Raw genomic sequence first — 27,717 nt, 5'->3', positions numbered from 1 at the left:
ATTAACCTTAAATGTAAATGGACTAAATGCTCCAATTAAAAGACACAGACTGGCAAACTGGATAAAGAGTCAAGACCCATCAGTCTGCTGTATTCAGGAGACCCATCTCACATGCAGAGACATACATAGGCTCAAAATAAAGGGATGGAGGAAGATTTACCAAGCAAATGGAGAACAAAAAAAAGCAGGGGTTGCAATACTAGTATCTGGTAAAACAGACTTTAAACCATCAAAGATCAAAAGAGACAAAGAAGGCCATTACATAATGGTAAAGGGATCAATTCAACAGGAAGAGCTAACTATCCTAAATATATATGCACCCAATACAGGAGCACCCAGATTCATAAAGCAAGTCCTTAGAGACTTACAAAGAGACTTAGACTCCCATACAATAATAATGGGAGACTTCAACACTCCACTGTCAACATTAGACAGATCAACGAGACAGAAAGTTAACAAGGATATCCAGGAATTGAACTCATCTCTGCAGCAAGCAGACCTAATAGACATCTATAGAACTCTCCACCCCAAATCAACAGAATATACATTCTTCTCAGCACCACATCGTACTTACTCCAAAATTGACCACGTAATTGGAAGTAAAGCACTCCTCAGCAAATGTACAAGAACAGAAATTATAACAAACTGTCTCTCAGACCACAGTGCAATCAAACTAGAACTCAGGACTAAGAAACTCAATCAAAACCGCTCAACTACATGGAAACTGAACAACCTGCTCCTGAATGACTACTGGGTACATAACGAAATGAAGGCAGAAATAAAGATGTTCTTTGAAACCAATGAGAACAAAGATACAACATACCAGAATCTCTGGGACACATTTAAAGCAGTGTGTAGAGGGAAATTTATAGCACTAAATGCCCACAAGAGAAAGCAGGAAAGATGTAAAATTGCCACTCTAACATCGCAATTAAAAGAACTAGAGAAGCAAGAGCAAACACATTCGAAAGCTAGCAGAAGGCAAGAAATAACTAAGATCAGAGCAGAACTGAAGGAGATAGAGACACAAAAAACCCTCCAAAAAATCAATGAATCCAGGAGTTGGTTTTTTGAAAAGATCAACAAAATTGACAGACCACTAGCCAGACTAATAAAGAAGAAAAGAGAGAAGAATCAAATCGACGCAATTAAAAATGATCAAGGGGATATCACCACCGACCCCACAGAAATACAAACTACCATCAGAGAATACTATAAACACCTCTACGCAAATAAACTGGAAAATCTAGAAGAAATGGATAATTTCCTGGACACTTACACTCTTCCAAGACTAAACCAGGAAGAAGTTGAATCCCTGAATAGACCAATAGCAGGCTCTGAAATTGAGGCAACAATTAATAGCCTACCAACCAAAAAAAGTCCAGGACCAGATGGATTCACAGCTGAATTCTACCAGAGGTACAAAGAGGAGTTGGTACCATTCCTTCTGAAACTATTCCAATCAATAGAAAAAGAGGGAATCCTCCCTAACTCATTTTATGAGGCCAACATCATCCTGATACCAAAGCCTGGCAGAGACACAACAAAAAAAGAGAATTTTAGACCAATATCCCTGATGAACATCGATGCAAAAATCCTCAATAAAATACTGGCAAACCGGATTCAGCAACACATCAAAAAGCTTATCCACCATGATCAAGTGGGCTTCATCCCTGGGATGCAAGGCTGGTTCAACATTCGCAAATCAATAAACATAATCCAGCATATAAACAGAACCAAAGACAAGAACCACATGATTATCTCAATTGATGCAGAAAAGGCTTTTGACAAAATTCAACAGCCCTTCATGCTAAAAACGCTCAATAAATTCGGTATTGATGGAACGTACCTCAAAATAATAAGAGCTATTTATGACAAACCCACAGCCAATATCATACTGAATGGTCAAAAACTGGAAAAATTCCCTTTGAAAACTGGCACAAGACAGGGATGCCCTCTCTCACCACTCCTATTCAACATAGTGTTGGAAGTTCTGGCTAGGGCAATCAGGCAAGAGAAAGAAATCAAGGGTATTCAGTTAGGAAAAGAAGAAGTCAAATTGTCCCTGTTTGCAGATGACATGATTGTATATTTAGAAAACCCCATTGTCTCAGCCCAAAATCTCCTTAAGCTGATAAGCAACTTCAGCAAAGTCTCAGGATACAAAATTAATGTGCAAAAATCACAAGCATTCTTATACACCAGTAACAGACAAACAGAGAGCCAAATCAGGAATGAACTTCCATTCACAATTGCTTCAAAGAGAATCAAATACCTAGGAATCCAACTTACAAGGGATGTAAAGGACCTCTTCAAGGAGAACTACAAACCACTGCTCAGTGAAATCAAAGAGGACACAAACAAATGGAAGAACATACCATGCTCATGGATAGGAAGAATCAATATTGTGAAAATGGCCATACTGCCCAAGGTAATTTATAGATTCAATGCCATCCCCATCAAGCTACCAATGAGTTTCTTCACAGAATTGGAAAAAACTGCTTTAAAGTTCATATGGAACCAAAAAAGAGCCCGCATCTCCAAGACAATCCTAAGTCAAAAGAACAAAGCTGGAGGCATCACGCTACCTGACTTCAAACTATACTACAAGGCTACAGTAACCAAAACAGCATGGTACTGGTACCAAAACAGAGATATAGACCAATGGAACAGAACAGAGTCCTCAGAAATAAGACCACACATCTACAGCCATTTGATCTTTGACAAACCTGAGAGAAACAAGAAATGGGGAAAGGATTCCCTATTTAATAAATGGTGCTGGGAAAATTGGCTAGCCATAAGTAGAAAGCTGAAACTGGATCCTTTCCTTACTCCTTATACGAAAATTAATTCAAGATGGATTAGAGACTTAAATGTTAGACCTAATACCATAAAAATCCTAGAGGAAAACCTAGGTAGTACCATTCAGGACATAGGCATGGGCAAAGATTTCATGTCTAAAACACCAAAAGCAACGGCAGCAAAAGCCAAAATTGACAAATGGGATCTCATTAAACTAAAGAGCTTCTGCACAGCAAAAGACACTACCATCAGAGTGAACAGGCAACGTACAGAATGGGAGAAAATTTTTGCAATCTACTCATCTGACAAAGGGCTAATATCCAGAACCTACAAAGAACTCAAACAAATTTACAAGAAAAAAACAAACAACCCCATCAAAAAGTGGGCAAAGGATATGAACAGACATTTCTCAAAAGAAGACATTCATACAGCCAACAGACACATGAAAAAATGCTCATCATCACTGGCCATCAGAGAAATGCAAATCCAAACCACAATGAGATACCATCTCACACCAGTTAGAATGGCGATCATTAAAAAGTCAGGAAACAACAGGTGCTGGAGAGGATGTGGAGAAATAGGAACACTTTTACACTGTTGGTGGGATTGTAAACTAGTTCAACCATTATGGAAAACAGTATGGCGATTCCTCAAGGATCTAGAACTAGATGTACCATATGACCCAGCCATCCCATTACTGGGTATATACCCAAAGGATTATAAATTATGCTGCTATAAAGACACATGCACACGTATGTTTATTGCAGCACTATTCACAATAGCAAAGACTTGGAATCAACCCAAATGTCCATCAGTGACAGATTGGATTAAGAAAATGTGGCACATATACACCATGGAATACTATGCAGCCATAAAAAAGGATGAGTTTGTGTCCTTTGTAGGGACTTGGATGCAGCTGGAATCCATCATTCTTAGCAAACTATCACAAGAACAGAAAACCAAACACCGCATGTTCTCACTCATAGGTGGGAACTGAACAATGAGATCACTCGGACTCAGGAAGGGGAACATCACACACCGGGGCCTATCATGGGGAGAGGGGAGGGGGGAGGGATTGCATTGGGAGTTATACCTGATGTAAATGAGGAGTTGATGGGTGCAGCACAGTAACATGGCACAAGTATACATATGTAACAAACCTGCACGTTATGCACATGTACCCTACAACTTAAAGTATAATAATAATAAATAAATTAAAAAAAAAAAAAAGAAATAAAAACAAAGACAAATAGCTGGGACTTAATTAAACTACAGAGCTTTTGCATGACAAAAGGAACAGTTAGCAGAGTAAGCAAACGATCCACAGAGTGGGAAAGATTCTTGATAATCTATATATCTGACAAAGGAACAATATCCAGAATCTACAACAAATTCAAACAAATCAACAAGGAAAAAAACAAACAATCTCATTAAAAAGTGGGCTAAGAACATCAATAATATTTCTCTAAAAAAAAACTTGTTGTGAAGAGGCATCACAATATTTTATGTTGCTTTTATTTCCCTTAGCCTGTCATCATGCTTATCATGCCACTTGCCAACTCTTTCTCCCACCATCCACTTTGACTGGCTTCTTGGCTGTAAACTCTTTTCTCCTTCAGTTAGTTTCATCCTTAGGCATCATGCTGTAATATTGCATCTCATAATATAATTTCACAGCCTGGTTCTGCTTTTAACTAGTTGCTAATTTTTGAATATAAACTTCTCCATTGTCTCTGTCAAAATCTTGCTTATCTTTTATAACCAAGCTGCAATATTACTTCACCTTTGTGGTATGAAAAATTTATGAACCGAACATACTTAAATTTGATATTATCTAGCTCCAACTGTGTTCATACAACTGCCGAGAAATTCTTTCATTCATTTTTTGGTAGTCCTCTAACAAATGCCACATTCACTTTTTCAATAAATATTGAATGCCCACTTTCTTGGGAATTTCAAATACATTAGTAAACAAATTAAAGAGTTTTATCATCATGCAGTTTACTTTTTAGCAGAAGATAGATACAATGTACAATCATAATAATAACTGAGCAAATTACATAGATGAGAAAAGAATGTAAATCTTCTTGGTTTTGTATAATATTTTGAGTGTTCCTATTTTCAGAGAAGGCTACTTTCTTTAGAGAGGACAACTAAAACAAAAGCTGCTAGAATTTTTATTCCCTAGGTGAAAATTTTAACTTCTTTGAAAGTAACAGGCAAGCTTTTTATATCTTCATTGATTTTAACAGTGCCTGACAGAATATTTGCTCAAGGAATATTTATTGATACATGAAACATAGAAATAAAGATTGATAATTCTCCTAAATATGATAAAATTCCAAACATAAACTCTCAACTTATTACCAAACTTTTAAGTTAATCAGTCAACAAATTAGTTGTTAATCATCTTCTACAGGCATAACAATATTCTAAGTGTTACAGTGGTTAGAAAGAATTAGAACACAGTATTAATATCAACCCAACAAATAGAGAGCAAAGTAAGTGTTACAGCGTTTTGAGGGAAAACTGAGCTTTGAAGAAGACAACTGGAGAAGAAGGAGAAACCCACTGCAAGAAAAAAGAGGAGTAATATAAATGAAGGCATAAGGCAGTAATAGTAGTAATAAAGTCTTACATTTGTATAATGATTTGCCATTTATAAAACCCTTTCACACCGTTTTTTAGTATTTGAATCTAAGAACAATTTGTTATACTGGGTAGGTTAGGTACTATATTTCTCATTTGCAGATGACTCTACCAGAATAACAGAAAAGGCTCCAATGGTGGATTAAATTTAAATTAATAATGAATTTAAAAATTTTCATTTTTTCTGATCTCATGGAGCTTAGAAATTATTTGAATATAGGAGATAATAGACAAGAGTTAGGATGAGAAAATAGTCTGGGGATATACAGTTTGAAATGTCTACAAAGAAGTGAAAATTTAAGCCACAGTAATAGATTAATGCTTCCAGAGTATATAGAGAAGAGTCGAGGTCTAATAACTGAGTCATAGAAAACAACTTTGAGTTGGATGTAGGAAGAGGAAGAAGTTCAAGAATTGAACATAAAGAAACAGTAGTAGGAGAGGAAAAAGAAAAGTAGGAGCAAGAAAGAAAACCACAATAGTAGAAACTCAGGGAAGTTAAGGGAAGGGACATAGATTTTACAAAGGCAAGAGATCACAAGTTAATGTAGGTACAGACAAGACTGTAATATTCAGTGAGAGGTCATTGCAGGGAACTATTAAAAGAGCACTTTTTAAAAAAGAACTAAAGAAAAGGTACAGAAATGAAGAACTGAAGAGAAAAGTAAGGAAAAAGAGTAGGAAAAAGGCTACAAATATAATATTTAATGTTACAAAGGTAATTGGCAAATATATTAAAAACCAAATATAGGACCCAATTTGAAAGAGAGAATAAGAGAGAATGATGTACACAACCTATATCTTTATCTGTTGTGGAAGAAAACCAAAGGAAAATGTGTAAAATTGAGAAGTAGTCACATAAATATATTATTCAGAGATATGGAAATAACCAGCAAAGGAAATAAAAACAGAAACATATTAGTAGGCACTTATGTCTTTCTGTCTATCCGGGACATTCAGTTACACTGGTACTTGACTGTCACTTTATCAAATACAGTGAGATTGCTTCAAATTAAAACAATGCCAGTATTCTTTTTAATAGATAAAATCAGGTGGCCGGGCGAGGTGGCTGACATCTGTAATCCCAGCACTTTGGGAGGCCGAGGTGGTCAGATCACAAAGTCAAGAGATTGAAACCATCCTGGCTAACACGGTGAAATCCCATCTCTACTAAAAATACAAAAAAATTAGCTGCGCGTGGTGGCGGGCACCTATAGTCCCAGCTACACGGGAGACTGAGGCAGGAAAATCGCTTGAACCCGGAAAGTGGAGGTTGCAGTGAGCCAAGATCGCGCGAGACTCCATCTCAAAAAAAAAAAAAAAAAAAAAAAAAAAAAAAAAAAAAAAATCAGGTAATGACAGTTTCATAAAGAAATGACCTCCCCAGTCATGATTATGTATTGTGCAAAGATCTCTAACATGTTTCAAAAACCTTTAGAAATCATTGGTAGCCAATAATTCATGAATCCTTCTAAGAATAATTTCTTGTGGTAATAATTTCCATTCAATGTTACCATTATATTTTTGTGCTCTAGTGTGTCAGTCACTTCTACTATCTGGTTAGCCTCATATCCTATCCGTAGTCCATCAGTGTTACGGGGAGACATATGACCTATATCTTTCAGGCAGGCACAACTAAGAAATGACAAATTCATCCCACTATGCTAGCCATACAATTTGAAATTACAGCTCATCTAGTTCAATTTTTCATTTTAGAGATGAGAAATCAGGCTCAGAATAAGAGAGGGATTTACTTGCTTTATTTTATTATGAAGCAACATGTATCCCAGAAAAAAAAAAAAAAAGCATAAAAAAAAGCAAGTTCGACAGTTCTTATGTGTTTTGCTTCAATTTGCGTTTTGACTGATTTCACCTGAAATAACTACTTCCTTGAAGTGCTTTCCAGTTTAATACAAAACAACAACAACAACAACAACAACACCCACTTTCCTTGAATAAGAACAATGAATCAACTTGCAGCCTCCTTAGTTTAGGTTTTCTGATTATTTAGTCTGTCTTCTTTTGACTCCTAATTAACTATAGAAACTGAAAGATAAGTTTTTAATCAATTGCCAAGTATGGAGCATAATATCATGTAACCTCTGCATGCTCAGAAAATGATAATTCCTCCTGGAAAATGAAATATGCTATCAATTAATTAATTTTATTGAGGAGAGAGTGGCAGTTAAAAATATTGATTGGTTTATTTGTTGAATTAAACATGTTCTAATACATTGGTTTCTTTTACATTGTGCTCATATAACCTGGATGAAATTAAAAGCCACATGCATTGTTATTTGAGGGATGTTGATAGGAGTGGTGCTCCCTGAATATGCATAATAAAATAGCAGATGATATACTAAACACATTACATGTTTCATTGTCCTATAGGTAAGGTCTTATTAATATCCCATTTTATACTTGAGAAAAAATAATATTCCAAGTGATTAAGAAAGATACTTTTGGGGAAAAGTATCCTGCTAGTAAGTGATAGAGCAAGGATTTAAATCCAAACTGTTTGACTCCAAAGCTGTATGCAGTAGCCACTAGATTATACAACCTGCATGGGACTTTCGATTTTTCAAATAATGTATTTAATTCTTTTGGGAAAGACATTAGGACATCTCCTTTGTTAACTCATTTCAGTACAATAAAACCTTGATTGTCACAATGCTCAATTTGGACACTGATGACAGTTTATTATTTACTAAGGACTAGTTTTTGTTTGTTTTAGTCCCTGTTAAAACTACTCTGTGGAGAAGATAATTTTCACTAATACAGACAGCCAAGAAACAACCAAAGAAATTATAGATGTATTTGACTATGTAAAAATTTAGCATTTGTGCACAGCAAAATACACTGCAAAATAATTACTAGGCATGAAAGTTAGGGAAAATACAACAAGGAAGACAGATGAAGGAGTAATACCTATAATATGCAAAGATACTTTAATAAATGCAGGAAACATAAATAACCCATGTGAAAAATGGTCAAAGAATACAAAGAAATAATTCTCAAAACATCAAACTTATGGTACAACAAACATTCAAAAGATATTTAAACTAACTAGCATTCAGGATAATCCAAATTAAAGTACCAAGGAGATATCATTATACATCCATTAAAATGGCAAAAGTTAGGAGGAGCTGTAACAACTATTGCTGACCAAGATGCAAAGAAATATGTATTATTTCTTTATTTTTAAATAAAACAATAAGAAAACCTCACTTCCTCCTCTCCCAGCTGCCAGACACTTTCTCTCCTGCTCCCAGATGCCACCACTGTGTGTGTGTGTTTGTTTGTGTGTGTGTGTGTGTATGTGTCTGTGTGTGTTTGTGTGTGTGTATGTGTCTGTGTGTATTTGAATGTTTGATATGGTAAAGTGAACCTTAGAGAGAAGTATGGAATGAAACATAGTAAGTTGTTGGTAAGTGGTACCTAGAAAGGAGAAAAAAGTGAGGGGTGAAAGTGGGAATGAGTAGAGAGATAAGCAAAAATAAAAAACTTAAAAGATGTAAAGAAAACAAATTCAGAATGTGTGGAATTGACAGATAAAATTCTGTGTGTGTTTTCATAAGCAAGTTGGAAATAAGAACAATAACATTAAATGTATGTCTAATGACTTATATGGATGACCATGGTATTGTCAAGTGAGAAAATAAGTTGTACTTTACTACATGTGCATGATTGTATTTTGGTCAAAACAAATTATGTAATTGTCTCTCTCTCTCTCTCTCTCTCTCTCTCTCTCTCTCTCTCTCTCTCTCTCTCTCTCTCTCCCCCTCCTTACATTTGCTTATACAAGGAAATGGTGTAAGAGAGAAAAATGGATCCCAGGCTGCTAACATTGTTTACCTCAAGAAGATAAGAAAGTAGGGAGATATGGCATCAGAAAGTGGACATAAGGATCTAAATGATTAGCTTTTCTTTACATATTTTATATTGTTTCTGTTTTTGTATTTGTATTTTTGTTGAAGATTATATATACACATACAGAATGGAAATCAAAACACCCTAAACATAACACCCTACTTTTCTACCTTAGCAGCTGGAATATAAAGAATTCTTCACTTATGTTTGAGAATATTGCTAAGATTTATAAACATAATATAAAATGTAAATAATCTTAATCCAGGAGTGTAAACAGTGCTGACCCTGAAACACAGCACTACTTATGTGGTTCTTATGTGCTGCTGTGAGAATCACTAGGACTCCAGGGGAGGAGAAAAGGAGAAAAGCCATCATTCTTCAAGCCCATATTAACAAACAAACAAACAAACAAACAAACAAAGGAGAAAACTCCATAAGATTCAATAACAAAGTTTGTTCATAAGTTCCCCATACACAATTGAGCAGGATACATAGGTATTCTCTTCCAGACATCCAATTAGAATGTAAAGTGCATTTTTGTGACTCCCCCAACTTAAAAAAATACTTGTTTTAATGACATATCTAGAGCAAAAATGCTTGGAAAAAGGGATATCCGAATCTCGACTACTGTGATATGTAGCTCTTTAGAGGGACTAAATTCTCAACCAACTAAATATAACATAGGTGCTGTTTTTGAATCCGTGGAGATATATATATATTTTTATTGTATTATAATAATTATTATAATTATTATATATAGTATATTTACATATATACCAAATATATATTATATATATATTTTTCATATATATATATGAAAAAACAGGCAAGATTCACTGCCTGCATAGAACCTGAATTCTGATGACCAACATAATTAACAAACAAAAGAATAAAATATAATTTTATATAAAGATAAATTCAATGAAGCCAAAAAATGTATGACGCAGTGTTTGGAGGGTGACTGGATAGTGGTGGAGGAGAGGGTAACATAAAGTAATGTAGTCAGGGAAGGCTTCTCTAAAGAGAACACTTAAGCTGAAAAATTAAATAATGAAAAAGAATAGACATGCAAAGATCTGTGGGAGGAACATTCCAATCAATGGAAACAGCACATGAAAAGGCTTAGCAAGAAAACAATCTTGGTGTTTATGAGAAACAAAAAGAATTCCAGTTTGGTTAGATGACAAGAGAAAAAACAAAAAGTGCTACATGATTATGGAGAAAAATGGGTACAGGCTAAAGATTGTAGACACTGAAAGCTAGACTAAGAAATTTTATTCTGCCAGACATGGTGGCTTACACCTACAATCTCAGCACTTTGGGAAGACAAGGCTGGAAGATTGCTTGAGCACAGGAGTTCAAGACCAACCTGGGCAACATAATGAGTTAATGGATAGCTAGATGCTAATGATGGTGATGATTGGAGCAATGAAGGTGGTAGTAATGGAGATAAGGAAAGTGGACTCATTCAGGATATATTTTGGAGGTAGAGTAAACAAGTCTTGCTGATTGATTACCTGTGGAGAGTGAGAAAAAGAAGTGAGAAAGATATTATGTCCAGGCTTAAAAAAATCAACTGGCTGGATGGTGGTGCCATCTGATAAGATGAAGAAGGCTAAGGGAGGAATAGAACTTAGTGTGGGATTAAAAGTATTATTTAAACATTTTAAGTTTGAGATGCCCAGTAGATACTATAGTGGAGATTTCAAGTAAGTGGCTGGAGAGATTTTGGAGCTCAATGGGAAGGTCATAACTGGAGATATTAATTTTGTAATCATCAATACATAGATAATATTTAAAACCATTCAACACTATAAACTCACAAAGAGAGTATTGTAAATAGAGAGTGTCCAGAACAAAGAAAGGATCATTCCAATTTTTAATAATGAGGCAGAGAAGGATACAATAAAGGCGGTTAAAAGCTACCACATGTAGAAATAAAAACAGGAGAGCACAGAGTCATAGAAGTGAAGTAATGCAAGTATTTCCAGACAGAGAGGTTAGTTTAAATGCTGTTGAATTATGAAATAACCTGAAGAGGGAGGAAAAGCCTGTTGATATGGCCACAAGAAGGTATTTGGTAATCTTTAAAGGAAAAGTTTCAGTGGAGTAGTAGAGATAGAAAAGCCTAACTGAATGGTGAGAATGCATATGGAAGTTTATTAAAGAGACTTGGCATGAATTGTACAAGCCTAGAACATATCCTGAAAGATGTTTTTTAAAATTAAAATTAATCCTTGTACTCAATTTTTTTTTCTTATATGTTACTTACTTTTCCTAAAAACTGCCTGTGGAAAAGAGCCTAGCTATTTGAGAGTCTTTCTTCTTATTTATCTTAAAAATTATTCTCCAGTGTACTTTTATTTCTTATAAGTATTGTCACATTAGTGGCTAGCCATTCATTAACTCAATCTGGTGGAGAGAGAAGATATCACCTAGAGCAAGGGGGTCATTAATCAACTCTGAGTCTCAAAGCAGAGTTTTGGGGTCTTCTAGGAGAAAGCTAGACTTGAAACCCAGGCTTTCTGAGAGTGATACAAGGTGTTTTTATCTTCCAAAAAATATTAATATATAAGGAGTAAATTGATGTATGTATGTAAAGTTTTATTATAAACCAAAGATAGAAAATATTTGGAATATAAGATAAAATAGATCTCTCTGAGCCTAAAAGAGGAAATATAAATTTCCTGAGTTAGAAGAACAAGAAGGTGACAAGGAGGAGAAATGAGGAGAAGAAAGGGAGGAGGAAATTAATGAAAATGAGAAGCTTAGGGTCAAGAACTAGCCATATCTACAGATGCCCTGAGTTTAAAAGGTCAGAGGGCAGCAGCCTTACCATGCTTAGAATAAACAATGAATACCATGAAAGCATAGGAAACAAAGGTTGATGCCCAGAAATCATGTAAATTAGTTACTCCCAACCAAAAATTGTAGAGACAGAAAGGGAGGAAACATGTGGAATAGGGACTTGATATGGTTTGGCTGTGTCTCCACCCAAATCTCATCTTGAATTGTAACCTCCATAATTCACACATGTTGTGGGAGGAGCCCAGTGGAAAGTGATTGAATTATGGAGGCGGGTCTTTCCTACACTGTTCTTGTGATAGTGAAGATTCTCAAAAGATCTGATGGTTTTAAAAACATGAGCTTCTCTGCACAAGCTCTCTTTGCCTGCTGTCATCCAAGTAAGATGTGACTTGCTCCTCCTTGCCTTCTGCCATGATTGTGAGGCCTCCCCAGACACATGGAACTGTGAGTCCAATTAAACCTCTTTCTTTTGTAAATTGCTCAGTCTCAGGTATATCTTTATCAGCAGTGTAAGCACTAATCCAGAACTCCTCTGTCTAATGTAAGATGTCTATTTAAGCTTTCCCTTACAATCAGACTATTTGGGGAAGGGATTGAAGGGAAAGTCTCCTGGATGAGAGAAGTATTAGCTTTAAGTTGGCAGAGTATTTACCTCCAAATAGACAAAGTTAACATGAGACTTATAAATTAGAGAAGATATATTTATTTCTGAAAAGTTAACTTTTGTTTCCTGATATCAGTTATAATGAGGGCTCATAAAAACTGCACTTGAGATATGGATTAAATAATTTATTATTTTTTTTGCACAGCTGAATCTTGGCATGTATTCCACCTGCTACGTATGCATTTTGGTTAATCTAGCTTTTACTGTATTCATCAACTTCTCAGGAAATGTCTTTATATCTCGCTTAAATCTGCCCCTGTAGAAGTTTTAGTCAATTTTAATTTTTGTTCTTTTCCAAGCATAAAACTTAACCACTTTCTTTTTTTTGCAAAATGACCTTCTTTATACATAACTTCACATGTTTTCTTAAATCACAAGTCATTTCTCTCTTTTCTAGTCAAAATAATTTCTATTCTCTTAAATTTATAACTTTTTTGCGATATTCTGCATCCTTGTGAGGTATTCTTTATTTTTCTTACCTTTGAGTTAAAAAGTTGTCAATATTCTAGTAAAAGATAACTATTATTTGGAGAAAACAGAAATTCAGACTCTAAAAATGTCTTTCATTTTATATCCATTTTAGTCTAAACATAAAACAATAGTAAACTTACCAAAGGAGCATATCTCGGTTTTGGAGGTGGAGGAGGCATCTTGCACCGACAAAGACGTTTGACTTTTGGTGATGGTAGAGAAGGCTCACAAGCAGGGAGTGGTGGTCTTTCTCTTGATGGAGGAACTCTACCTATACTTGCCTTTTCCCCTTTTTCCTTGAATGTAGTCTTTTTGGGTGACATTCTGAATCCTCTCCTTAATTCCAGTCCTTCCAGCTTTGAATTTGCAGATATGCCATACGATTCATCAATTTTCTTCTTAGCCCCAGGTTTATATAGTGCCTCTTCAGATTCAGTATCTGAACTTTTGATTTGTGTAGATGTTTTAAAGCCTGTCTTGGAAGATTCATCAAATTCAGCATCAGTAGATTCTGTGTCCTTCCTTGCATCCTTCTTGACATCTTTCTTTGAACCTTTCCTTTCCTTCTTTGAGTCTTTCTTTTCTTTCTTTAACTCCAAATCAGATTCAGTTTCAGTAGATTCCGCATTTTTCTTTGCATCCTTCTTTCTGTCATCTTTCTTTGAATCTTTCCTTCCCTTCTTTTCATCCTTTTTACCCTTTTTTGAATCTCCTTTTGGTTCAGAGTCAGCATCAGTAGATTCTTCATCACTCTTGACAGACTTTTTATTATCTGTCTTTGAACCTTTTTTATCCTTTTTTTCATCTTTCTGACTTTTCTTTGACTCCAATTCAGATTCAGAATCAGTAGAGACTGTACTTTTCTTCGCATCCTTTTTCTTGTCATCTTTCTTTGAAGCCTTTTTTGACTTTCTTGAATCTTCGTTTGCATCCTTTGCGTCTCCTGATTCAGTATCAGTAGACTCTGGGTAATTCTTTGTGTCCTTTTTCTTGTCATCTTTCTTTAAATTTTTCTTATCCTTCTTTGTATCTTTCCTTGCATCCTTTGAGTCTCCAGATTCAGCATCAGTAGAATCTGTGTCCTTCTTTACATCCTTTTTCTTGTCATCTTTCTTGGCATTTTTCTTATCTTTCTTTGAATCTTTCTTAACATCCTTTGAGTCTTCAGATTCAGCATCAGAGCTTTTCTTTGCACTCTTTTTTGTGTCCTTCTTTGCAGGCTTCTTTGAATTATTCTGTGAATAATTCCTTAAGCATGTATCAAAATTTATGGATTCATCATCAGACTCTCCCACTAACATGAGGAAATCAGCATTTAAACTATTTTCTGAGCAAATCTCTGATATGGCATCATTACTAGTCCTTGACCTCTTCAAATCTTTCTTTGGATTGTTCTTTGTATATATGAATTTAGTGTTCGTCTTCTTGGAATTCTTTGAATCTTTCTTATCTTTTTGTGAATAATTTTTTGAGACTGTCTTAGAATTTTGGGATTCTGGATTTGTTTCTGAATTGGGTTTTGACTTCTTAGATGGTTCATTTTCATGTGATGATTTTAAGGGAGTTTTATCTGCCTCATTTTGTCTTTTAGTTTTCTCATCTTCTACTGTTTGCTTGGATTCTGGATTTGTTGCATATGAGCCTCCTTTTTTCTTGGAATCTTTCTTCAAAGGTGTTCCTCTTTTTTCATCTTTGGAGTTCTTATATTCTGCTTTTTTAAGATGGGTTTTGGAAGTATAAAGATGTCTGAATGGAGTCTGTTCCCTGGCAGCTGTGTAAATAGGTGGTCGTTGCAAAATTTTTCTTAAAGAATGCCTTATCCATACATGAGCTGGTTTCTGGCCTTCCTCTAGTTTTCTTTGGTCATGCCTCTGAAAAGACTGGTTAGAATAATAATACACATTTGTGAATGAGTTATATCTTACTATATTGAAACATAAAAAGTTTATATTTTTACTAACCATCTGTTTAAACTTAGGTTTTTTTTCTCTCTTTCAAGGTTGTGTGTGTGTGTGTGTGTGTGTGTGTGTGTGTGTGAAAGAGAGAGACAGAAAGAGAGAGATAACTCCACTTTGGAAATAAAATGACTTTAGTGGGAACTTTATGATTCCATTAATGATTCTTATTGATATTAGAGCAGGACCACAGTGATCTATGACATTCCAGGACTTGTCCTCAAAAACCAACAGTAGACTTTTGGGAATTCTATATGGGGAGAATCTTTTGGAAAAAACTGAACACTGTCTATTCCCAAGTTAAATCAGAAATAAACTGATCCACTTGAAGTTTGTCATGACAGTTCCTGTAATAGTTGTAAAACCCTAGCTTAATTTCTACTCCTGCTTTTAAAGTGCCTTGTAAAATTGAGATTCTGTGACCCCAACTGCACCGCACAAAAAGAAACAAAGACATAAACTGAATGAAATAAACAGACGCTTGATTCACATTAACTTGTGCAGCAGTGGTGTAATTTATTTTCAACTCTCACCCAAATATTTGCCAAATCTAGTTAGTTGTCATAAATAACCGTAAAGACTGATTTTAGAATTGCTTCTTATTTTCCCTCAACTATTCAGTAGAGGTGCCAACAAGCAAATGGTAATATGGAATTAAAAGATAACCTGAAGAGAAGCATGAAAGCTGGATCACTACAGATGTAATAAATTACCCTCGAATAAATGCATTGACTCTAACTTCGCTCTGGGAGATGCTTTAAAATTGCTTGATATCATAATAGGTGATCTATACATGCTTGTTTTTCCTTTTGCTAATTGATAGGATAACTCCACTTTAGAGAAACAGTAGAAAACTTGAATCTCTTAATATCGAGTCTCCTGAATTTCATATTTTGTAAAATAAGGAGACCTTGAAACCTCATCAAGATCAGTTTCTGCTCTAATATATAAATTTTAACTGCTTTTTGCAGTTGGTAAACATGCCTGATAGAACTTGCCAGGTGCAGTATTAGGTTCTCCAGCTTGCTTAGATAATGTCTTTGATGTGGATAATTATGTAGAAATATGAGCTTAATCTAAAGCAATAGGGGCAGTCTGTTGTACAGAAAATTACAAATTAAAAAAAAATCTTCCAACAGGTAGTAAAAGTCAAGTTACAAAGGTCTTATATTTATATATGCTTTACCAACTTAGATTTTGTTTTTAAAAATGACTTTTTCTATACTTACAGTAACTGTTATTTGTGATTTCAAAGGTCTTGATTTATCATTTGTACCTCTCTGGGGTGGTTTGGGAAATGTCAAAGCAAAGTGTTTTTGATTCCATGATTTTCTGCTTGATTCACTGACTAAATGAGAAAGGATAATAAACAACTTGGAGTTAATGTCAGATGTTCCACAGACCTGAAATATTCTTGAAAAAGAAACATATTATTTAAATTAAACTAAGTTATAAATTAACATATAGATTTTTTCTCAGAGTTCCTACTTTATTTGCATAGCAATCAGAGAAAATAAAAACTATTTTTATTTATCATTGAATTTTATTAAAAATAAATTTGTAATTTTATTTTCTACATTAAACTAATTTTCACAGATACTTAAATCATGATGGTAAAATAATAGAATCAGACAGTAGGAATAGAAAATAGAGATTTACTGTTTCCTTGAAAATATCTACATCATCTCCTCTATCCTGGCTTTTTTTTCTTTATGTCACTTTAGTTAGATTGCAGACAATAAAATTTCTTCTATAGTCTTCATAATAACTAGCACGATGTTGACAACAGTCAGTAAAAGTCTTGATTGGTTACATCTGAGTGTTTCTTTTAGCACGTCTTTGACCTCAGTGGCATCCCAAACTGCAGGAATTAGGGCCCTAGGTGGAAATACTGCATTCCATTCTGGAGATTCTATTTAAAGAAGGACATACACACTTGAGGACAACCAGAATAGTGTGATCAGGAAGATCAAACTATCTGAAAACTATGTCAAAAGTGGAACTGGTAACGAAACTCAACATAGCTCTCTTGGGGACGGAGAGACTAATCAGAGATATGGTTACTATCTTTAGATTTTTAAAGAGCTGCTATATTGGTGAAAAGTAGTCATAGTAATAATAGCATAACTGCAACCACTAACACTCGTGTAGTGTTTACTATGTGCCAGACTGTGTTCTAAGCATTTTAGTAAACTTGTTTAATCTCTATAACAATGCTTTGAATTAGGTAATATAATTGTCTCCATTTTACAGATGTGGAAAAATAAAGCACAGAGATGGGGAGAGGTTAAATTAATTGCTCCAAATCATAAAGCTAGTAAGTAGCAGAGTTGATTTGAACCTAGGTGCTTTGGGCCCAGAGCCCATGCTCTTAATCACAATGTTATAGACTTCTTTTATACGTATCCTGAGGAGTGGGCTAGAACCAATAGGTAATAGTTATAGCAGTGCAGGCAGATTTCAGCTCAGTATATTAAAGTAAACGTTCCTAAAGTTGCAGCTGTTTAACAAATGGGTTGTTCATTAACTATTTTCATCTCTCTGACTATATTTGCCCTCTTTACTGTAATTATGAATTCTAAAAACAAGGGAATCTTACACAAGTAAAATTGGTTTGTATTGTGAAGGAGAGCAAACTAAATCTTTCTTCAAAACCAGTGAGTGCAAATCTACATCAAGGCCAGAAATATACACACACATATACACCAACCAACATACACATACAAATATCACGCATACATGCTTTTATAAAATTTTTACAAAAATTCATAGCAGTTTCTGCTTTATCACATTTACTGGAATACACTAGTCATTAGTTCCTAAAATTATTTTCCAATCTAAGAAAAATTAAACTTCATTAACTAAATTCTTACTTGGAATGGAATTGTCACATGTTCTGATGTTTACTTCTAGTCTATTAAAAGAAGAAAATGCTTTAATTAAATTTGTATTATGGACAATAAATAATACATTTTTAAGTAAACTATCCTTTATTTCTAAGAAACAAAGCCCAATGCTATGTTTAAGCAGTTATTTGGAACTGTCTTATTGTCATTCATTATTATAACAAATTTTTCAATCATAACACTTCAAAAACTTGTATTCATTCTCTTATCTCCATTATTTAAGAATGTCTATCTTTAATCCATATTAGTCTCCCTATTCAAAATCAATTGTATTTTTACCAGACATTTAAAAACCTGAAATAAAAATACTAACTTAATTAAGTAATCTGTTACTTAATAACAAATAAGTAAATTGAACGAGTTCAGCCTCAAAATATTCTCTAGTGCAAAATTCTAAGTCAGAATTTTCTTAGTTCACTGAAAAAGTTCTGAAGTAAACTCACATTTTAATGTTTTCACAAATTACATCAAATCACTAATCATGTCTTATGGGGGCACATATAAGTGTTGATCTGGATTTTGAATTGTCTCTCCACACAGGGATAATTGATCCACGATATTCTCCATTTGGAAGGTGCCCATTTGATTTGGTACTAATCAGTATTGTCTACCAAAAATAAACATGGCATAATGTGTTTTGAAAGTGTTACTTCCTTATTAGCTAGAATGGTAAATTCAACCATTGCTACAGCTAAGGTTGTGCTTATATAAACGCATGTCCCAGTAAGCTTGTCCAACCCGTGGCCTGCAGGCCACATGTGGCCCAGAAGGGGTTTGAATGAAACTCAGCACAAATTTGTAAACTTTCTTAAAACATTATGAGTTTTTTTTTTTTTTTTTTTTTTGCTATTTGTTTTTTTAGTTGATCAGCTATCATTAGTGTTAGTGTATTATATGTGTGGCCCAAGAGAATTCTTCTTCTAATATGGTCCAGGGAAGCTGAATGATTACACACCCCTGCCTTAGGGCTTCACTTTTTTGACTTACCTAAGTCATCAGGTATTAAAACACAAAACAAAAATAAGTCAAAATGATAAAATGTATTTTTTATTTTATTTATTTTCTTTTTAGTGTTCTATATTTTTATTTATTTATTTTTTCATTATTATACTTTAAGTTCTAGGGTACATGTGCACAACGTGCAGGTTTGTTACATACGTATACATGTGCCATGTTGGTGTGCTGCACCCACCAACTCATCAGCACCCATCAACTCGTCATTTACATCAGGTATAACTCCCAATGCCATCCCTTCCCCCTCCCCGCTCCCCATAATAGGCCCCAGTGTATGATGTTCCCCTTCCCATGTCCAAGTGATCTCATTGTTCAATTCCCACCTATGAGTGAGAACACGCAGTGTTTGGTTTTCTGTTCTTGCAATAGTTTGCTGAGAATGATGGTTTCCAGCTGCATCCATGTCCCTAAAAAGGACACGAACTCATCCTTTTTTATGGCTGCATAGTATTCCATGGTGTATATGTGCCACATTTTCTTAATCCAGTCTGTCAATGATGGACATTTGGGTTGATTCCAAGTCTTTGCTATTGTGAATAGTGTCACAATAGACATACGTGTGCATGTGTCTTTATAGCAGCATGATTTATAATCCTTTTGGTATATACCCACTAACGCGATGGCTGGGTCATATGGTATTTCTAGTTCTAGATCCTTGAGGAATCGCCATACTGTTTTCCACAATGGTTGAACTAGTTTACAATCCCACCATCAGTGTAAAAGTGTTCCTATTTTTCCACATCCTCTCCAGCACCTGTTGTTTCCTGACTTTTTAATGATTGCCATCCTAACTGGTGTGAGATGGTATCTCATTGTGGTTTTGATTTGCATTTCTCTGATGGTCAGTGATGATGAGCATTTTTTCATGTGTCTGTTGGCTATATGAATGTCTTCTTTTGACAAATGTCTGTTCATATCCTTTGCCCACTTTTTGATGGGGTTGTTTGTTTTTTTCTTGTAAATTTGTTTGAGTTCTTTGTAGGTTCTGGATATTAGCCCTTTGTCAGATGAGTAGATTGCAAAAATTTTCTCCCATTCTGTAGGTTGCCTGTTCACTCTGATGGTAGTTTCTTTTGCTGTGCAGAAGCTCTTTAGTTTAATTAGATCCCATTTGTCAATTTTGGCTTTTGCTGCCGTTGCTTTTTGTGTTTTAGACATGAAGTCTTTTCCCATGCCTATGTCCTGAATGGTACTACCTAGGTTTTCCTCTAGGATTTTTATGGTATTAGGTCTAACATTTAAGTCTCTTTCATATAAGGAGTAAGGAAAGGATCCAGTTTCAGCTTTCTACTTATGGCTAGCCAATTTTCCCAGCACCATTTATTAAATAGGGAATCCTTTCCCCATTTCTTGTTTCTCTCAGGTTTGTCAAAGATCAGATGGCTGTAGATGTGTGGTATTATTTCTGAGGACTCTGTTCTGTTCCATTGGTCTATATCTCTGTTTTGGTACCAGGACCATGCTGTTTTGGTTACTGTAGCCTTGTAGTATAGTTTGAAGTCAGGTAGCGTGATGCCTCCAGCTTTGTTCTTTTGACTTAGGATTGTCTTGGAGATGCAGGCTCTTTTTTGGTTCCATATGAACTTTAAAGCAGTTTTTTTCTAATTCTGTGAAGAAACTCATTGGTAGCTTGATGGGATGGCATTGAATCTATAAATTACCTTGGGCAGTATGGCCATTTTCACGATATTGATTCTTCCTATCCATGAGCATGGTATGTTCTTCCATTTGTTTGTGTCCTCTTTGATTTCACTGAGCAGTGGTTTGTAGTTCTCCTTGAAGAGGTCCTTTACATCCCTTGTAAGTTGGATTCCTAGGTATTTTATTCTCTTTGAAGCAATTGTGAATGGAAGTTCATTCCTGATTTGGCTCTCTGTTTGTCTGTTACTGGTGTATAAGAATGCTTGTGATTTTTGCACATTAATTTTGTATCCTGAGACTTTGCTGAAGTTGCTTATCAGCTTAAGGAGATTTTGGGCTGAGACAATGGGGTTTTCTAAATATACAATCATGTCATCTGCAAACAGGGACAGTTTGACTTCTTCTTTTCCTAACTGAATACCCTTGATTTCTTTCTCTTGCCTAATTGCCCTAGCCAGAACTTCCAACACTATGTTGAATAGGAGTGGTGAGAGAGGGCATCCCTGTCTTGTGCCGGTTTTCAAAGGGAATTTTTCCAGTTTTTGCCCATTCAGTATGATATTGGCTGTGGGTTTGTCATAAATAGCTCTTATTATTTTGAGGTACGTTCCATCAATACCGAATTTATTGAGCGTTTTTAGCATGAAGGGCTGTTGAATTTTGTCAAAAGCCTTTTCTGCATCTATTGAGATAATCATGTGGTTCTTGTCTTTGGTTCTGTTTATCTGCTGGATTATGTTTATTGATTTGCGAATGTTGAACCAGCCTTGCATCCCAGGGATGAAGCCCACTTGATCATGGTGGATAAGCTTTTTGATGTGTTGCTGAATCCGGTTTGCCAGTATTTTATTGAGGATTTTTGCATCGATGTTCATCAGGGATATTGGTCTAAAATTCTCTTTTTTTGTTGTGTCTCTGCCAGGCTTTGGTATCAGGATGATGTTGGCCTCATAAAATGAGTTAGGGAGGATTCCCTCTTTTTCTATTGATTGGAATAGTTTCAGAAGGAATGGTACCAACTCCTCCTTGTACCTCTGGAAGAATTCAGCTGTGAATCCATCTGGTCCTGGACTTTTTTTGGTTGGTAGGCTATTAATTATTGCCTCAATTTCAGAGCCTGCTATTAGTCTATTCAGGGATTCAACTTCTTCCTGGTTTAGTCTTGGAAGAGTGTAAGTGTCCAGGAAATTATCCATTTCTTCTTAAGAAATTATGCAGGGGCGGAGCAAGATGGCCAAATATGAACAGCTCCAGTCTCCAACTCCCAGCGTGAGCGACACAGAAGACCGATGATTTCTGCATTTTCAACTGAGGTACTGGGTTCATCTCACTAGGGAGTGCCAGATGATCGGTGCTGGTCAGCTGCTGCAGCCCGACCAGCGAGAGCTGAAGCAGGGCGAGGCATTGCCTCACCTGGGTAGCACAAGGGGGAAGGCTGTCCCTTTTCCTAGCCAGGGGAACTGAGACACACAACACCTGGAAACTCGGGTAACTCCCACCCCAATACTGCGCTTTAAGCAAACAGTCACACCAGGAGATCATATCCCACACCTGGCCGGGAGGGTCCCACGCCCACGGAGCCTCCCTCATTGCTAGCACAGCAGTCTGCGATATCGAGGCAAGGCAGCAACGAGGCTGGGGGAGTGGCGCCCGCCATTGCTGAGGCTTAAGTAGGTAAACAAAGCTGCTGGGAATCTCGAACTGGGTGGAGCTCACAGCAGCTCAAGGAAACCTGCCTGTCTCTGTAGACTCCATCTCTGGGGACAGGGCACAATAAAAATAACAAAAACAGCAGAAACCTCTGCAGACGCAAACGACTCTGTCTGACAGCTTTGAAGAGAGCAGTGGATCTCCCAACACGGAGGTTGAGATCTGAGAAGGGACAGACTCCCTTCTCAAGTGGGTCCCTGACCCCTGAGTAGCCTAACTGGGAGACATCCCCCACTAGGGGCAGTCTGACACCCCACACCTCACAGGGTGGAGTACACCCCTGAGAGGAAGTTCCAAAGCAAGAATCAGACAGGTACACTCGCTGTTCAGAAATATTCTATCTTCTGCAGCCTCTGCTTCTGATACCCAGGCAAACAGGGTCTGGAGTGGACCTCAAGCAATCTCCAACAGACCTACAGCTGAGGGTCCTGACTGTTAGAAGGAAAACTATCAAACAGGAAGGACACCTACACCAAAACCCCATCAGTACATCACCATCATCAAAGACCAGAGGCAGATAAAACCACAAAGATGGGGAAAAAGCAGGGCAGAAAAGCTGGAAATTCAAAAAATAAGAGCGCATCTCCCCTGGCAAAGGAGCGCAGCTCATCGCCAGCAACGGATCAAAGCTGGACGGAGAATGACTTTGACGAGATGAGAGAAGAAGGCTTCAGTCCTTCAAATTTCTCAGAGCTAAAGGAGGAATTACGTACCCAGCACAAAGAAACTAAAAATCTTGAAAAAAAAAGTGGAAGAATTGATGGCTAGAGTAATTAATGCAGAGAAGGTCATAAACGAAATGAAAGAGATGAAAACCATGACACGAGAAATACGTGACAAATGCACAAGCTTCAGTAACTGACTCGATCCACTGGAAGAAAGAGTATCAGCGATTGAGGATCAAATGAATGAAATGAAGCGAGAAGAGAAACCGAAAGAAAAAAGAAGAAAAAGAAATGAACAAAGCCTGCATGAAGTATGGGATTATGTAAAAAGACCAAATCTACGTCTGATTGGGGTGCCTGAAAGTGACGTCTAAGATGGAACCAAGTTGGAAAACACTCTTCAGGATATCATCCAGGAGAACTTCCCCAACCTAGTAGGGCAGGCCAACATTCAAATTCAGGAAATACAGAGAACGCCACAAAGATACTCCTCGAGAAGAGCAACTCCAAGACACATAATTGCCAGATTCACCAAAGTTGAAATGAAGGAAAAAATCTTAAGGGCAGCCAGAGAGAAAGGTTGGGTTACCCACAAAGGGAAGCCCATCAGACTAACAGCAGATCTCTCGGCAGAAACTCTCCAAGCCAGAAGAGAGTGGGGGCCAATATTCAACATTCTTAAAGAAAAGAATTTTAAACCCAGAATTTCATATCCAGCCAAACTAAGTTTCATAAGTGAAGGAGAAATAAAATCCTTTACAGATAAGCAAATGCTTAGAGATTTTGTCACCACTAGGCCAGCCTTACAAGAGACCCTGAAGGAAGCACTCAACATGGAAAGGAATAACCGGTACCAGCCATTGCAAAAACATGCTAAAATGTAAAGACCATCGAGGCTAGGAAGAAACTGCATCAACTAACGAGCAAAATAACCAGTTAATATCAAAATGGCAGGATCAAGTTCACACATAACAATCTTAACCTTAAATGTAAATGGACTAAATGCTCCAATTAAAAGACATAGACTGGCAAACTGGATAAAGAGTCAAGACCCATCAGTCTGCCGTATTCAGGAGACCCATCTCACACGCAGAGACATACATAGGCTCAAAATAACGGGATGGAGGAAGATTTACCAAGCAAATGGAGAACAAAAAAAAGCGGGGGTTGCAATACTAGTCTCTGATAAAACAGACTTTAAACCATCAAAGATCAAAAGAGACAAAGAAGGCCATTACATAATGGTAAAGGGATCAATTCAACAGGAAGAGCTAACTATCCTAAATATATATGCACCCAATACAGGAGCACCCAGATTCATAAAGCAAGTCCTTAGAGACTTACAAAGACACTTAGACTCCCATACAATAATAATGAGAGACTTCAACACTCCACTGTCAACATTAGACAGATCAACGAGACAGAAAGTTAACAAGGATATCCAGGAATTGAACTCATCTCTGCAGCAAGCAGACCTAATAGACATCCATAGAACTCTCCACCCCAAATCAACAGAATATACATTCTTCTCAGCACCACATCGTACTTACTCCAAAATTGACCACGTAATTGGAAGTAAAGCACTCCTCAGCAAATGTACAAGAACAGAAATTATAACAAACTGTCTCTCAGACCACAGTGCAATCAAACTAGAACTCAGGACTAAGAAACTCAATCAAAACCGCTCAACTACATGGAAACTGAACAACCTGCTCCTGAATGACTACTGGGTACATAACGAAATGAAGGCAGAAATAAAGATGTTCTTTGAAACCAATGAGAACAAAGATACAACATACCAGAATCTCTGGGACACATTTATAGCAGTGTGTAGAGGGAAATTTATAGCACTAAATGCCCACAAGAGAAAGCAGGAAAGATCTAAAATTGACACTCTAACTTCGCAATTAAAAGAACTAGAGAAGCAAGAGCAAACACATTCGAAAGCTAGCAGAAGGCAAGAAATAACTAAGATCAGAGCAGAACTGAAGGAGATAGAGACACAAAAAAACCCTCCAAAAAATCAATGAATCCAGGAGTTGGTTTTTTGAAAAGATCAACAAAATTGACAGACCACTAGCAAGACTAATAAAGAAGAAAAGAGAGAAGAATCAAATCGACGCAATTAAAAATGATAAAGGGGATATCACCACCGACCCCACAGAAATACAAACTACCATCAGAGAATACTATAAACACCTCTACGCAAATAAACTGGAAAATCTAGAAGAAATGGTTAATATATTATTTCTACACTTCAGTTGTCTTGCACATACATCTCAGTTGGGATATCACTAGAAAAGGCAACAAAGAACCAGTCAGAAAAGGGATAGTTTAGCCAAATATTATGAAATGCCTGCTTTATATAGAAAATATTTCAGTCTCAAATTATTGGAAATTGAAACATAGTTAAATTTCTGAACAGTTTTCTTCATTTTCTAAGTGTAGTCTTAGTTATGATTTCTTTTATAAGTGGATATGTACATGCTCCTTATATATGTAGGTGATGGTAACCTATCTCTTGATATAAAGGAGAAAATTAGTGATATAAGCCAATAGTGTAACTACATAGTTAAAGTTATAAAAGAAAATAACTCCCAACTCAAGATTTTAGCACAACACAAATATCCTTTAAAAATTAAGATAAAATAATCACATGTTTGTTTGTTTGTTTACTTTCATCTTAGGTTCATGGGTATACATACAAGTTTGCTACACAGGTAATCTCTTGTCACAGGAGTATGTTATACAGATTATTTTATCACCCAGATACTAAGTGTAGTACCCAAGAGTTATTTTTTTTTTGTCCTCTCTCTCTTCCCACCCTCCACACGCTAATAGGCCCCAGAGTCTTTAATCCCCTCTGTTTTCATGTTATCATTTAGTTCCCACTTATAAGAGATAACATGCAGTATTTGGTTTTCTGTTTCTTTGTTACTTTGCTAAGGATAATGGCTTGCAGCTCCATTCATGTTCCCACAAAAGACATGATCTGATTCCATTTTTATTGTTGCGTAGTATTCCATGCGGTATATGTACAATATTTTCTTTATGCAGTCTACCATTGATGGACATCTAGATTGATTCCATGTTTTTGCTAATGTGAATAGTGCTGCACATGTATTTGTGATAGAATGATTTATATTCCTGTGATAGAATGATTTATATATCCAGTAATGGGTATAAAACCATTGCTGGGTTGAATGCTAGTTCTGTTTTTAGCTTTTTGAGGAATTGCCACACTGCTTTCCACAATGGTTGAAGTAATTTACACTCCCACCAACAGTGTATATAACCTTTTCCTTTTCTTCACAACCTCATCAGCATCTGTTATTTTTTGGCTTTTAAATAATAACCATTCTCACCAGTGTGAGATGGTATCTTACTTTGATTTTGGTTTGCCTTTCTCTAATGATCAATGATGTTGAGTTTTTCATATGCTTGTTGGCCATCTGTATGTCTTCTTTTAAGAACTGTCTGTTTATGTCCTTTGCCCAATTTTAAGTGGGGTTATTAGTTTTTTTTTCTTGTACATTTGTTGAAGTTCCTTTTAGATGCCGTATATTAGACTTTTGTCCATACATTGCAAACATTTTCTCCTATTCTTAAGGTTGTCTGTTTACTCTGTTGGTAGTCTATTTTGCTATGCAGAAGCTATTTAGTTTAATTATTACAAAAGTAATTGTGATTTTTGTCATTACTTTAAAGGGCAAAAACCACAATTACTTCTGCAGCTACCTAATAGGTCTCATTCATCAGTTTTTGCTTTTGTTGTGATTGCTTTTGGCGTGTTTGTCATGAAATCTTTGCCAGTTACTACAACCAAAATGATATCGCCTAGGTTGCCTTTCAGGGTTTTTATAATTTTGAGTTTCACATTAAAAGCTTTAATTCATCTTGAGTTGATTTTTTATATGGTGTAAGAAAGAGGTGCAGTTCCAATTTTCTGTATATGTCTAGTCAGTTATCTCAGAACCATTTATTGAATAGGGCGTCCTTTCTCAATTGCTGGTTTTTGTTAGCTTTACGGAAGTTCAGATGGTTGCATGTGTGTGGCCTTATTTCTGGACTCTATCTGTTCCGTATATCTATGTATCTGTTTTGTATTAGTACCATGCTGTTTTGTATTTTGGTTACTGTAGTCCTGTAGTATAGTTTAAAGTTGGCTAACATTATGTCTCCAGCTTTGGGTTTGTGTGTGTGGGTGTGTGTGTATGTGTATGCACGTGTGTGTGTGGGGGGGGGAGAGTTTTTTGTTTGTGTTTTTTGCTTAGGATTGCCTTGGGTATTTGGGCTTTATATTTGGTTTTATATAAAATTTAAATAGTTTTTTTCTGGTTTTATGAAGAATGTCATTGGTAGTTTGATAGAAATAGCATTGAATTTGTAAATTGCTATGGACAGTATGGCCATTTTAATAATATTGATTCTTCCTATTCATGAGTATAGAGTGTTTTCCACTTGTTTGTGTTATCTCTGATTTCTTTGATCAGTGTTTGTAATTCTCATGGTAGAGCTTTTTAACCTCCCTGATTAGTTGTAGGCCTATGTATTTTATTCTT

General features: G+C 36.0%; 1 protein-coding gene across 2 annotated transcripts in view; it reads right to left on the bottom strand.

Annotated features, from left to right (window-relative positions):
• CYLC1 (cylicin 1) overlaps window positions 1-27,717 on the bottom strand; it is a 49,882-nt gene that overhangs the window by 4,384 nt on the left and 17,781 nt on the right. For both annotated transcript variants that reach the window (XM_050776349.1, XM_050776350.1), the window contains exons 3-5: window positions 18,093-18,133; window positions 16,449-16,567; window positions 13,405-15,144 (exon numbers count right to left, since the gene is read on the bottom strand). In XM_050776349.1, the coding sequence (XP_050632306.1) occupies window positions 13,405-15,144; window positions 16,449-16,567; window positions 18,093-18,133 (1,900 nt within the window). The remainder of the gene's footprint in view (window positions 1-13,404; window positions 15,145-16,448; window positions 16,568-18,092; window positions 18,134-27,717) is intronic.

Source organism: Macaca thibetana, chromosome X, assembly GCF_024542745.1.
Source record: "Macaca thibetana thibetana isolate TM-01 chromosome X, ASM2454274v1, whole genome shotgun sequence".
NCBI classification, from domain to species: domain Eukaryota; kingdom Metazoa; phylum Chordata; class Mammalia; order Primates; family Cercopithecidae; genus Macaca; species Macaca thibetana.
Note: the sequence above shows the minus strand (reverse complement) of the source record. Positions and strands in the feature narration are given on the sequence as shown.